Genomic DNA, 14539 nt, shown 5'->3' with positions numbered 1-14539 from the left:
CAGTCCAGAGATGTTTTAGCAGAAAAACTTGAAACCAAATTGCCAAGAAGTCTTTATCTGGATTCTCTAAATCTAATACCAGAAAAAGCTTTCCAAGCAGGGTGTCGGGATGAGGCTCCATCTAAAGATGTCTTGAAAAATATTGCCTTGTCCCACAGAAAAAAAAAAACAGAGACCTCATTTAAATGAGATGACCAGTCTGCAAATGTTAATAGACAGACAGCAAGGACTTCCAAACGAAGTCCTTCAGAGAGTGCTCCTGCATCCAAAAGGTATAATGCTGTGGTCCACAAAAACACTTTCAGTGTTTTACCAACGGTGCAAAGACGACATAGTATATTTTGATGCAACAGGAAGCATTATCTCTAAAGACAATGCTTCTGCTAATCCGTACTATGTGTATGAAGTGATAGTTAGAAATCCCTTCAAGGGATCATCACCTCTACCAACAGCAACTTTTGTAACATGTGACCATACCACTGCCTCTGTTACATATTTTCTACAAGCATTTCAAACAGAGCTTACACGAATGTATGGAAGCAGGGCAAACAAAAGGCCAGTAATGATCATATGTGATGGCTCACTGGTGCTTCTCCAGTCCATTGCTGTAACATTCTGCAGAGCAAGTTTGGAAGACCTTTTGGAGCGATACTTCCAGGTTATCACAGGACAGTTAGACACGGATAACTTCAACATACCCATTCTCCACCGGTGTTTGAGTCACATCATGAAGAACGCAAAGGATCTTTGCAAAAAGAGGTATTTGTGCTCGAGTCTGTGAGTACGATTGTTATTTTTCTGTTTTAAGTATTTCTCCGGTGTTAGTGTACTTGCCCTTGTAGTTATTGTTGACTTTCTAATTCATGTCTATTATAATTATATTTTGCAATTGTTTTTTCTGCTAATGATTAGACTTTGTGTTTAGTATGCATATTGTTATGCTTTTTTTCACTATAGACTACAGAAACACTACAAATTTGGCATGCACGTTTTTGGATTACTGGCCTGTTCTTCAAACTTGAAAGACATGGATGGCATCATTATAAGTGCAACAGTTGTTTTCAAAAGTCCATGCAGTGGACCAGAAGTGAAAAAACACCTGCAGAACCTCAAAATGCTGATCGATCAGACGGGGAATGGGGATGCTGAAGAAACAGACATCATTCCAGAGGATTATAAGGCAATTTTAAAATTCATCTTGGATTTCAATGTTTCAGATATTAATTGTGTTCATGATGTAGTGTGACACCAATAACATCATTTTGTAGTATATTTATGTGTTTTTAAAAACGATTAAGACTTTCTTTAAAAATCAAAAGACATTGTAATCATATGATATTTCAATTTTTATTTCAGACAGATATTGTTCATTCATCACTTAAAAAGCACTTTGTCGAAGTAATTGCCAGTGCCCACCTTGATGTGACTGGACCACTGAATGTGTACTATGCACCAGCATTCATTTCAAGTATTTCAAAGTACTTTCTACCACATGCTACCTTGTGGTCAGGAATGCTGCTTGGTATGTCTTGTTTTGGTCAATCAACACTTATGTTGTTATTTATGTGCTTTATTGATTAAAAATTCTGTCTTTTCTTTAGGAGACCTTGGACGGCATGGGAAAGGCTCAGCGTATCGCTTTCTCAGTAAACGGTACAATCATGTGTCGAAGTTTAAGAAGCAGGTAGAATAAGTTAATACAGTAAAAGAAACATTATGCTGAATTCGGCCAAAGTGTAAATGATGTAATTAACATTTTCAGAACTACACTGAAGACAATCGAACGCAAGGGATAATGGAAAAAAAGTCAATGGGACCTGAAAAGGATTCGCTTTGAACGAAGGCGTCTCACTAGACTAGATGACTTTGTGCAAATATATCAAAGGAAACATGATGCTCTTCTCCGAGAATATGGCGATGTAGGCAAAAAAAAAAAAAAAGGATGAAGGTGAGGTTTAAATAGGATAATTTAAATGTTGGGACAGATTTTGTGCAGTTTTTACACAACAACAGTCATTCGCACTGCTGTTTTTGAATTTATCAAATCTGTAATGTATATTCACATTCGAAATGTTTTTTTCTTTTTGTGCATTCTTTAGTCTAAAATGTCTTTGGTACTGTCATTGTGACTTTGTGTTATTAACAAACATTTTCTCAAATGCATTACATGTGGTTAGAATGACATTTCAGACGTGATAAATATAGGAGATTATTAGACTAACAACTGTAATTAAACAAAAGACAGGAAGCATTAAGCATTTTACGGTAACTAAATTTGGGATTACAGTAAATGTCCTTGACGGTTTGCATGTTTGTAATCTTTTAAACATGAAGATCAGATCTAAAAAGTATTGTTAATTATTTAAAAATTATACTTTTCAGTCTTACCGAGTGGAGACCGAGAAGTGGAAGAAAAAAAAGTCGAAAACGAAAAGGCTTCTATGCAACTCCTCTGATGGGAAAACGAGTCAAACAGGTAAGGTATCATCATTTTTTCTATCATCTATGCATGTCACTAAAACATTTTCTATTAGAAAGGTTGTGTGTTCTAATCAAATTTAAATGTGTACTTTGCTTTTCTTTTTTTTACAATTGTTCAATTAGTTATGTAAAAAATACTGTAATCTTACTGTAATTCTCTTTATGCTCCTGTGATTTAATTCATTTTATGCATATTTATGAAAGTAAATAACGATGTTAACTATACATAAATGTACAGTAATTATAACTCATCTATGTGTTAAAAATGTTTTGTATACATCAAATAACCATGTTAAGTCCCATAATACATTTTCTAATTAAAAACATCATTAGTCTTTCACAGCTTTTAGGAAAACTTTGTTAATGAAAATCTTGATATTGTACACTCCACACATGGCAACAGCTACCCATAAAATACTTGATGTTAGTGAAATAATTATCATTATTGTTAGTTATTGCTGTTGTAGAAGACCATTTATATCACTTAAAATTTTGTTCGGAAAATGCAGTAACATATAAACACAGACAAAGACTGTATATTGTCTAAACCTATGTATTAGAGATCAAGAATAATTTAAGTTCTGCTAAAGACATACATTGTCATGTGTGTTCTGTAATTAATCTGTGTTCTTCCATGTAAAGTAGTAATTATATTATTTTTATAAGGATCATCAAGAAGAACCACCACACTCAGATGTGCCCACAGAGCAGACTGAAGCTGTCACTAAACAGGTTTGATATATACATACACAACACCCAGCACGCCCCTGCGGGCGGTTATTTATTTATTTATTTATTTTTTGTATCCTTCAAGCTCGGGTCCTCTACCAGAGGCCTGGGAGCTTGAGGGTCCTGCGCAGTATCTTAGCTGTTCCCAGGACTGCGCTCTTCTGGACAGAGATCTCCGATGTTGTTCCCGGGATCTGCTGGAGCCACTCACCTAGCTTGGGAGTCACCGCACCTAGTGCTCCGATTACCACGGGGACCACCGTTACCTTCACCCTCCACATCCTCTCGAGCTCTTCTCTGAGCCCTTGGTATTTCTCCAGCTTCTCGTGGTCCTTCTTCCTGATATTGCTGTCATTCGGAACCGCTACATCGATCACTACGGCCATCTTCTTCTGTTTGTCTACCACCACTATGTCCGGTTGGTTAGCCACCACCATTTTGTCCGTCTGTATCTGGAAGTCCCACAGGATCTTAGCTCGGTCATTCTCCACCACCCTTGGGGGCATCTCCCACTTTGACCTCGGGACTTCCAGGTTATACTCGGCACAGATGTTCCTGTACACTATGCCGGCCACTTGGTTATGGCGTTCCATGTATGCCTTGCCTGATAGCATCTTGCACCCTGCTGTTATGTGCTGGATTGTCTCTGGGGCATCTTTACACAGCCGGCACCTGGGGTCTTGCCTGGTGTAATAGACCCCAGCCTCTATGGATCTTGTACTCAGAGCTTGTTCTTGTGCTGCCATGATTAGTGCCTCTGTGCTGTCTTTCAGTCCAGCTTTGTCCAGCCACTGGTAGGATTTCTGGATATCAGCCACCTCCTCTATCTGCCGGTGGTACATACCGTGCAGGGGCCTGTCCTTCCATGATGGTTCCTCGTCTCCCTCCTCTTTCTTGGGTTTCTGCTGCCTGAGGTATTCACTGAGCACTCGGTCAGTTGGGGCCATCTTCCCAATGTATTCTTGGATGTTCCTTGTCTCATCCTGGACTGTGGTGCTGACACTCACCAGTCCCCGGCCCCCTTCCTTCCGCTTAGCGTACAGCCTCAGGGTAAAACCCTCCATGCATGGTAAGGAGCTTTCTTGTCTTTATGTCAGTGGCTTCTATCTCCTCCTTTGGCCAGCCTATTATCCCAGCAGGGTACCTGATCACGGGCAGGGCGTACGTGTTGATGGCCCGGATCTTGTTCTTACCATTCAGCTGACTCCTCAGGACTTGCCTGACCCTCTGCAGGTACTTGGTGGTTGCAGCTTTTCTAGCGGCCTCTTCATGGTTCCCATTTGCCTGCGGGATCCCCAGGTACTTGTAACTGTCCCCTATGTCTGCAATGTTGCCTTCTGGTAGTTCAATCCCCTCAGTTCTGACTACCTTCCCTCTCTTTGTTACTATATCTATCTATATATCTATATATATCTATATATATTATTTAATTGTATCAAAGAAACTATTATTATAATTACTGATTTTACTTTATTTTTTTTGTAAACACTAACACTTAATTATCATTTTAAAGATGTTGCTAGTAAATATTTATTAAGGGAACCTTTAAAAGAAAAGCAAGCTTGCTTGCTTTTCATTTAAATACTTTGAAAGTAGTTCTCCCGGATGCTCCTCGAAGAAGCCTTGAAAACAACAACACCAATGGCCAAATTACATCCCTGAACAGTGACAATATATTTTGTTTTTAATCATTGGCTATAGATATAAATATTGTATCTCTGTACTCATATTCTCATAACCTACAGATGACGATATGAATGAAAAAAATTTAATTTTACAATTCATCACCCATTAAAAATGTGGCCGCTGATGTTTTTAATTTTTCATATCACAGTCAGTGATCCATATTTTGCTTCATTGATTATTACTTGTTGACAATCGTTCATATTTTTGATCCGATAATCTTGAAGGCCAGCCATAATACTGATTCATATCATGACTTATGTTCATTGGTTCCTTTGTTCTTCGAGCAACTTAAAAGATCGAGTTAATTGGGTCGTCAAGAAGTCACTTCTTTTTCTAAGAATAATGTCAGTCAGTAGTATTCGCGTAAAAATGATTGAAAAAGTCCGGTCATGAAAGGCATTTAAACTGTTGGATTGATTGCTCAATACTGTTTAAAAAAAAAAAAAAAAAAAAAAAAAGCAAGACATTTTAATATCTATCTATAGAGAGAGAGAGAAAGAGAGAGAGAAAGAAAGAGAGAGAGAAAGAGAGAGAGAAAGAGAGAGAGAAAGAGAGATATGTGAGTGTGTGTTTTTAAATTTTAATGTTATTATGTGAGAACAATGAAAATTTGGATCTAATAGCACTAGTTCATGCTTTCTAATACAGCAGGTAAAACAAAGAAAGGATGGCTGGCATCTATAGTAGTTTTGCCTAATCTAATTTTGAAATACATCGTTGTTGAGCTATACTTGACCTTGAATAATATGTTTATTACAATCTCTGTATTCATCTTTCTTAAATTTTTTATAATGTTATGAATTCTATATTTACTTTGTTATTTAAATTTTGTTTTTCATTTTTAAAATTTTCTCACAAGGATGAAGAAGAACAAGCAGCAACACAAAAAAGGATAATGTCAGCACATCTCACGCAAGATGTAAACATTTCAGTGTGGATTGCTGATCTCTGCAAGTTTCAAGTGGACGCTGTTGTCAATGCAGCAAATACCATGTTACAACATTGTGGTGGGCTGGCATTGGCGATCTCAGAATGTGGTGGGACAAAAATACAGAAAGAGAGCAATAATTACATAGCAGAAAACGGACCTCTGCGGACTGGAGAAGCTATTGTAACAAGTGCTGGGAACCTGTCTTGCCAAAAAATTATTCACGTAGTGGGACCATGTCTGCAAAGCAAACCATCAGCCAAAGATGTCACACAAGCAAAACCAATGTTGCGACAGGCCATAATCAGTGTTTTGCAAAAGGCCGAGGAGCACAAAATGTGTTCTATTGCAATTCCAGCAGTAAGTTCAGGAATATACAACTTTCCTGCCAGGGAATGTGCTGATGTGATTGTTCGAACAATCTATGACCATGTAAAAAATAAGACTAAAAAATCAGCACCATTTACAATAAATCTTGTGGACAAGGAGGAAAAAAATGCAAAGGAACTGGAGAGGGCGTGCAAAGAACTGTTGAAGGACCCATTTCCAAACAGTGAAGGACAAGGAAATCAGAATGAGGATCCAACTCCAACTTCCATAAGTCAGGTGATCATGGTTTTTGTGATATTAAGGTTTTAATTATGGTAATGTATTTTTGATTTATATCAATTTGAAAATATTAAATGCAAGGCAAAAATTACACTTTAAAACAGTGAATTAGAATATAGTAGCACACCACACATATTAAACAATATTTAAATGGTAATGTGTTTTAATTTATGATAGAGCACAGACGATATAGAACGATGCGATGTGCGAAACACCTCCAGAAAAGTACAGGAGGAAAAGGGCAACACATTGGATAAATTACAGGTAAATCAATGTGTATTATACTGTCTTTAGCTTCAATGAAATCACAACAAAAAGTCATAACATCATGATCACTAGAGTTGCTGCTATGTCATTCAGACACAGTTCGGAAACATGCAGAGGGTTACATGAGAATAACGTGTGTAGGGTAATTTCCAATAAACCAAGTTCAAAAAAGGAGAGTCTATGGCTGACGCGTGTTCCTGGTTTCCAAAAGAAATGCTTCCAGTTGCATTATGATTTGAAGACTGTTTATTTATTACAAACTGAAGATGTAACAATGAACTCCAGTTCATTGAAGTTCCAAAAAATAGCAGTTATCCATAACTAGCTGTGCACACGGTCAGAAAACCGTGAGACTCCTAACCTCTATGTCCATGCTCCTCCCCTTCCCTCTCACACGCTCACACAGGGTTTCATGCTACTATTGCACTTACATACTTAGTGAGAGGTACCCCCTTTTAGGTTCCAATCCCAAAACAGTGACTTAAAATTACTTTATGTAAACACATATTTTCACATTTATTAATCCTGAAAAGATGACTTATGTAATGAATCTATGAATTATAAAAACAAACATGAACTCAATCGTAAATAAAAATATAAAGCAGACGTCTGGCGCTTACAATGTGAATTTTTATGTTTGAAATTTTTGTGCAAAACTAAGGCTTATGTATTCTGTTATGATGAAAACTTTTTCTGTTCCCTTTAAACTATTCATCCTTTTTACAGCTTTTCCAAGCTAATTAATTATTGATTGTGGTAGGTAGACTGATGTCAAATTGAGTTATTAGTATTCACAAATTAAATTTGAAAGTAACAATCTTGTGCACATCAAACAACTTTTCAATAAATACTTAACTTGTCATAAAAAATGTATTAGGTCTCTATAATGGTATAACACATAGTCATTTATATGTCTTGATGAATTGTCAATCATCCTTTTTATGTCAAACTGAAAAACTTGATTCCATTCATCTGGACGTAGCTTTTTCAGTGGGAGAAAAGTTTCGTCAATCATCCAAGTGACTTCTTCAGTCTAATCTTACTGCAGTTTTCCCCCAAATTATAAAGAGAACATTATCATTCTAAGTTAAACCAGCAAACTGAAGTAATGATCAGTTGCGGGGTGAGTTGCTTCATCATAACTATGCAAATTGGTATGACCATTGATCAAGAACGACTCATCAAAGACCACTAATAAATGCCCATGAGTCAGTATGCAAATGTACATTTTGTAAGATGCGGTACATCTGGAGGTATTTGTGTACTTTTTTGACAATGTCAAAAGCATTACTTACTCTTGTGCCACAAATACAAATACACTGTTTATGTTGCCCATAGGTCACTGCACTGTGGAAAAGACAGGAAACCAAAATTGTTGTTGCTGTGATTCCATCACAAATAAAAGGGAACAACTTTATAGTTCACCACAGCGAGCTGAAATCACTGGAACCTCATCAATGGTTAACAGGCGAGGTACGTGGAAAAGACAGACTACAAAATAAATGAAGCTGTATTTTAATTACTGTGTTACATAACCTTTCAAACCAAAAATTTAATTTCCTGGTGTTTGTTTTGGTTTATTGCTATTCATAGAGCAAAAACATCACTGATCTTAATGCTGTTCCCATATCAACAACACATTTTAGCATCTACGTTACACAGTTGGAATGTTTTTATAGACAGAGCTATTGTTTATACATGCTTTAGTCTTAAATGGATTTGTTACTGTGCTGATGCACTTGAATCTTAAAAGGTTTTATACTGTTGTCAGTCACAACTCCAGATCGCTAACTTTCATGCGTAATGACCAGCATTGCTTTAATTTAAAATAAATAAATAGATAGCCGTAAAAAATTAAAAAATATCAAATTATTTAAAAAAGTGAAATTGTCTAAGACGAACTTTCAGTCTTGAGTCACATTTTGTTATCCAGATTTTCCATGAAAACACAACTAAAGGATTTAATAATGTTCTGTGATATTGTAACTTTGATATTTATTAGAGTATATTGTTTTTTAAATCTGTTTTTATTAAAATGTGAAACGTTAATAAGCAAAAAATGTTGCTTCAATCTCCTGTTCATGGCTGACAGGAGTCACCCACAGTGTGGTCTTCGGTTGATATAAACCTTCTGCCTCGATATCTGCTTTGTTGTATTTTCATAATTTGTCTTCTGTGTACTTTGGTTTTATATAGTGTTTATTTGAGTTACTGTTATTATACTGTTAGCTCAATATATTCTTTCCTTTTGTAATGTTTGACATAAACTAGCTATATTTTGATAGAGAAAATCACATATAAAATCAGTCAGCCAATCAATGAAAATGAAAGTGCGTTTGAGTGCTTTAGAGAGTAAAATTCTTACATTGATAGCACTACATTATTAATTAATCATGGATTACATATTTTCTAAAATGTAACATAATTAGCAGTTTAAGTTGACCTCTCTTCATTATTCAATGTTTTTTTTGTACAAGATCATAGAGTGTGCCCTGCATGAAATTGCCGGAAAGTTGGATTTGGGCAGTAAGGTATACATACTGAACCACTACACTGCCGGTGTCATCCTGTTCGGGAAAAGAGAAATGATGAGGAGGCACTGTTTGTCAAAGGTAATAAATACATATACATATTTCAATATAAATATATTTGTATTTTACATTGTGTTAATGCTTTGTTAACAGGTCAACTTTGACAACTACCAGGCAATTGTTTCGTTTGTGAACGTTGGAAATGTTCACTGGAAGTTCCTGGTTAGTACTAACACAAATTTTCCTCCAGAAAATTCATATTTTGAATAAAAAAAAAAAAAACGCAATATTATGGAATAATTAGGGTTTTGTTTTTCAAATTATGTACTGTTAGTGCCATAAAATTTCATCCCTGGAAACCTTTTTTACTTTGTGAGACAAATGGATTCATCAAACCCAGATTTGTGGTGTCTTTGATCTCCCACTATGAAGTCCTGCGCGTCAAATGCCAGTATACTGTAATGCTAATTGTTTCCTATCATTTTCCATTAAAAACTGAAATTTACGGTATTCGACTGTAGTAAATCTTGTGTGGACAAATAAGATAATAGCAAATGGAATCTGTAAATCACCTTGACTTATTGTAATAGGGATTGATGTAATAATATCTTTTATAACTGCTTTTCCTGGGCTCATTTTAACAATCAGCTGTAATAACTGATCAAACTAGTTTTATTCAAACCTCTCAAGCATGATAAAAGACATATTTTTATCTGTAATTACTGGCTAGAGAATTAATTGTATTATCTTTTCTGTTACAGTACCTAAGTAAAGCAGACAGCTGTCTTTACCTTGTTGATCCAGCACGCAACAAAAGAGAGCTTGAAGAATCCAAAGTGGCAGCACAAAAATTCAGGTAAATGTTATTTTTCCAAAATTAAAATTAAAAAATTATCATTTACTTTTATAGTTGTGCAGTGTTTTCCAAATTTGTAGGCCAGGCCTTATCGGTGGGCTGGGATGGTAATGTGCCTCAGTAATTACATTTTAGCATGAAAAAGTACAAGTTGGTTGTTAGTTTATTATATTACTTAATATTGTGTTAAATCACAGTATTAAGTAAACTGTATGTGTCCCAATAGTAGATGGGTCAGTCATTGGCCTTAAGAACTTGCTTTAGCAGTTTAGATGCAGCAGCTTGTGTTTGTAATGTGATGGTTGATTTTTGTTTTTTCTTTAATTATATGACTTTCCCTTTTTTTTTTTTTTTTTTTTCATTGAATTACAGTTTCTTTTATTCTGTGTGTTTTTTGGTGGTGCAGCCATATTGGCGTTGGGACTGTGTAAATAATATCAATAGTGAATTGTGATTACTGTAGATGATTTAATACAGTACTCAAAGCCAGTGCTATTTTAGTTTTTGTCTAAGTGATATCTCTCGACCGTCTTTGTTTCCCATAAATAAAGAATGTGGCATAAAATTAAGCCACATGTTATTCCAAAATGTTTTATAGTAGAGTTTTTTTTTTTTTCAAACTGTGTGTGCTGACATTGAACATTCAAAATAAGGTAATGACCTGCCTGTCTGGCAGCGTGCCGAGCGGGCAGATTTTGTATTCTAGTTCAGAACATTTTTCTGTTTGCCGTCCAGCATTAAAGCTGTACTTAAGTTCAGAATTCTGTTTCCGTGAGTCTGCATTTTCTTAACTTTTCCTGCCTGGACATGATAGTATAACCCTTTCACAGGGAGTTCTTCAAAATGAGGCGTACTGCGATCAACAAGACTGACTGGGTGGATGTCAAGTTAAAGGAGGAGTTTTGAAACACCCAGTACAGAAGGACACAAATAGCTGCGGTGTGATTGTCATCTTGGTAAAGTAACGAAGACATGAGTTTCAAATAATTTGTGCTGATGGTGCATTATAAAATTGTGTCTGCTATAGAAAAGGAATATGACTAAATAATTTTTTAATATTTTGCTATTTACATAGATGGCAAAGGCGTTCATGGAGTCATTTCCCAACATACCAGAAATGACATTTACAACAACAATTAAAGCAATGGCACAGCAGCGTGAAGCCATTGCTTTAAATATACTGGGAGCCTCAGGTTTGTGAAGTGTTACAGCACAAAGAAATGACTTGATTTAAATATTCATTGTCAATAACAAATTTTACTATGTTTGTACTAGTGTTCGAGGCAGAAAACAATTGCGCCATGTGCTCAACTCCAAAACCACCTTTTCCAGGGCCTTCAATCACCAAATGGGTAAGACTGATTTGTAATTGGGGATATTATTTAACAAAATCTATTGTGTATAGTTGCTTTTGTTATTTGGTTTTTTTGTTTTGAGGAAGAGGGGAAATATAGCCTTAACCAGCATGTAAATTTTTTTTTGGTTTGTGTGTCAGTTATTTAGAATAGTTGATAATGAAAAAATATGCAATACATACTAATGGCAGATTAATAAAGATATTAATGTTAAATCATGTGATTAAATAATTTTTTGTATTTTTGGTTTGTTGAAAATTCACAGATCCAGTGTGACAGCTGTTCAAGGTGGTTTCACACACAGTGCCTGCAGATGAACACTGAGCTGTTTCAGAAGGCAGAGGCTGCAGAATGGGAGTGCGCTCTCTGTGAAAAATAAATACTTGTATTTATTTTATAAAATGTATATAAGGTTGAATAATGTCATGTAAATTATTATTTGTATTGATAGAAACTAAGGAACAGATACAAAATGTATAAAAACAATTTACATGTGTACATATGTAGGTTATGTATTTCCGAAATGTAAATAGAGCTTGTTCGTTTAGATTTTGTATTGCATTCTTTTTCATGTTAATAGCTTTTGTAAAAAATTACACTAAGTTTAGAAAATAATGCGATTCTCGCACTTTGGGTTTGTGACACAACATTTTTTGCATTAGTTTTGGTATTTGTTGATTAAGATTACTATTGATCAATGTATGTAATTCTTGTTTTTGCTTTTATTAGTTAGTATTTTTTATTTGGCGATACTTTGTTATGTTCTTCTAATTCTCCCAGACACCTCATAGTTGCTCATTCTTTACTGCTTTGTTTAAATAGATCGTTTCGTGTCACCTACCATTACAATTCATTCCAATTGCCCTTGTTTGTTAATGTGAGGTATACATTCGTCATGTTTCCTGTTTTAAGAGTCTGTTTTCCTTTCTCATGTTCAAGTCTTGGGTGTACCCCTTCATATTTTATGTCATACTGCTGGTCGCCATCATGTTCAGGTCTGTAGTAGTGTTGACATAGTCACAGTAATATTAATAACAGTCGTATTTTACTCTCGCCCATTTCAGGATTAATTACAGTTATTGTAACAAATTGCTTTTGCCTTGTTGTATGTTCAAGTTTCTTCCATCAGCCACAATAATAAAGGGCTCTCTTTTAATTCAACACAGTTTTGTTGTCCTCTTATGTCCTGCTTTTTAGTCTGCTTTTAAATTAAATCATCTCACCCGCTGTATAGTAAGTAAAACATATTCCATTATAAACCTTGCGGTAATCTTTAAGAAAATATTTTTTAAAATTGAAATATTGTTTCAGAAGACTATTTGTAGTGGATTCATCTTATCAATGAAGTAGAGTTTGTGAGCAAATATTGATGTCTATGTTGTTGTTGGACATCAACTACTCAGGATGATTTTTAATGAATTTTTGAAAATTGACATAATTCTATTGTATTGGCTGTATTGCATTGAATACAAGTACCCTTTAATATCTGAGGAATTCTACAGTAAATCTGGCTGAAACCTGGCACACAGGTACAGTAGGTGTCCCAGAGGAGGGATGTGTTGAAAGTTGTACATCAACTACTCAGGATGATTTTTCATGAATTTTTGAAAATTGACATATTTGTAGTGTATTGGCTGTATTGAATTGCATATAAATGTCCTTTAATTTCTGAGGAATTTTACAGTAAATCTGGCTGAAACTTGGCACAAAGGTACAGGAGGTGTCCCAGAGGGGGGGATGTGTTGAAAGTTGTACATCAACTACTCAGGATGATTTTTAATGAATTTTTGAAAATGACACAATTGTAGTGTATTGGCTGTATTAGATTGAATAAATGTTTCCATTAATTTCTGAGGAATTCTACAGTAAATCTGGCTGAAACCTGGCACACAGGTACAGTAGGTGTCCCAGAGGGGGGATGTGTTGAAAGTTGGACATCAACTACTCAGGATGATTTTTAATGAATTTCTGACATTTCCATAATTGTATTGACTGTATCGGGCCGTTACATTGTAATTTGTGCGCGCGCGTGCACGTGTGCGCGGGTATAGGCTTTCAATCGGCACATAAAGCGAAAAGGCGCTACCGTAAAGACTGGTGTAAAAGCGCAAGGAAATTTATGCGGCGGATAGGAGGCGGCTGGCTTGACCGCGGCTCACAAATGACGGCTCACTTTACCGCGGTCTGCGTGGTCTGTATCAAAAACCGCTACTGACTGGAAAACTTTAAGCTCCTCTCTTATCTAGTAATTACTAAGTTCACATTTCCATTTCAAAGCAACAGTAAATTTCACTGACTTTTACATAAGGTTTTTTTTTTTTAAATAGCTGTGGGTACATTTTTAACTAACATGAACCAAGAGGAAGCAGCATTCACACAAAGCATCGGTCATACGAAAGCTAGGCTAACACTAGCTAGCTAGCAAGGTCAAAACCTGGTGCTAAACTGCGAGAAAGCACAAAAAAGCTTGCATAAGAGTAAACATTTACTCACCAAATCAGTCATCAGTGTATCACAGCGACGCCAAAAATAACCACTTAAGCTGAATCTTCTCCAGCTGCTCCTAAGTTTGCTCAGCATATTCCAGAAACACCCGTGCAGGCCATGAACATCTTTGCCAGAGAGGAGGAAAGTAGAGACATGGCATTTTCAAACCATATCCTTCTACTCAAAGGAGACTGTCTTTTGTCTGTTTCTCTGTTAAGTCATGCTTTAATGTTAATGAAAAAGACCACTTAATATGGGTTTATTTAAAATTGCTGTGCTGCAGCTTTTAGAGGCATTCCTACCCCAGCACAGCTGAATGAAATGTTGAATTACCTCTTCAGCATGCCATCAAGGCCTGGTAAAAAGCCATTCATTTAATTCAGGTGTGTCGGAACAAGGATGCATCTAAAAGCTGCAGGACAATAGCTCTGAGGACAAGAGTTGGAGACCCCTGGTATGACCTCAGATGCACGCTCTCAATCTAGTTCTTTGTTTTTGTCTAAAAATAAAAAACAAAAAAGACACACAAGAAAAGGGCAACGAGAAAAAGCAAATAAAATTTTTTACTATTTAATAATTTTAGTTGTATTTACATATATATATATATATA

General features: G+C 35.8%; 1 protein-coding gene and 1 pseudogene across 2 annotated transcripts; both read left to right on the top strand.

Annotated features, from left to right (window-relative positions):
• The first annotated feature begins 38 nt into the window (after positions 1-38).
• On the top strand, positions 39-1942 carry LOC147321209 (uncharacterized). Its single transcript, XM_086309534.1, has 5 exons — positions 39-759; positions 958-1180; positions 1357-1522; positions 1602-1684; positions 1763-1942. The coding sequence occupies exons 1-5, from the start codon at positions 191-193 to the stop codon at positions 1835-1837; spliced, it is 1116 nt and encodes a 371-aa protein (XP_086165660.1). The 5' UTR covers positions 39-190; the 3' UTR covers positions 1838-1942.
• On the top strand, positions 1828-11912 carry LOC147321208 (uncharacterized; annotated as a pseudogene). The gene is made up of 13 exons (XR_015131332.1): positions 1828-1948; positions 2383-2476; positions 3148-3213; positions 5756-6430; positions 6611-6697; positions 8039-8173; positions 9178-9312; positions 9385-9453; positions 9993-10087; positions 10918-11043; positions 11163-11280; positions 11363-11439; positions 11708-11912. The product of XR_015131332.1 is annotated as an uncharacterized LOC147321208 (transcript).
• The last annotated feature ends 2627 nt before the right edge of the window (positions 11913-14539 follow it).

Source organism: Aulonocara sp. 'chitande type north' Nkhata Bay, linkage group LG10 (genome assembly GCF_057382095.1).
Source record: "Aulonocara sp. 'chitande type north' Nkhata Bay isolate Kocher_YH1m ecotype deep benthic linkage group LG10, A_spYH_male_GT1.1, whole genome shotgun sequence".
Taxonomy (NCBI): domain Eukaryota; kingdom Metazoa; phylum Chordata; class Actinopteri; order Cichliformes; family Cichlidae; genus Aulonocara; species Aulonocara sp. 'chitande type north' Nkhata Bay.
The sequence above is the reverse complement of the archived record's forward strand: the minus strand, read 5'-3'. Positions and strand labels throughout refer to the sequence as shown.

What these genes read in the sequence shown, in the direction of transcription:
- LOC147321209 (XM_086309534.1), top strand. Translation starts at nt 191, where the DNA reads ATGACCAGTCTGCAAATGTTAATAGACAGACAGCAAGGACTTCCAAAC. An exon ending in GTGGTCAGGAATGCTGCTTG is followed by an intron (nt 1,523 to 1,601) that starts GTATGTCTTGTT and finishes TCTTTTCTTTAG; the next exon opens with GAGACCTTGGACGGCATGGG. An exon ending in TGTCGAAGTTTAAGAAGCAG is followed by an intron (nt 1,685 to 1,762) that starts GTAGAATAAGTT and finishes TAACATTTTCAG; the next exon opens with AACTACACTGAAGACAATCG.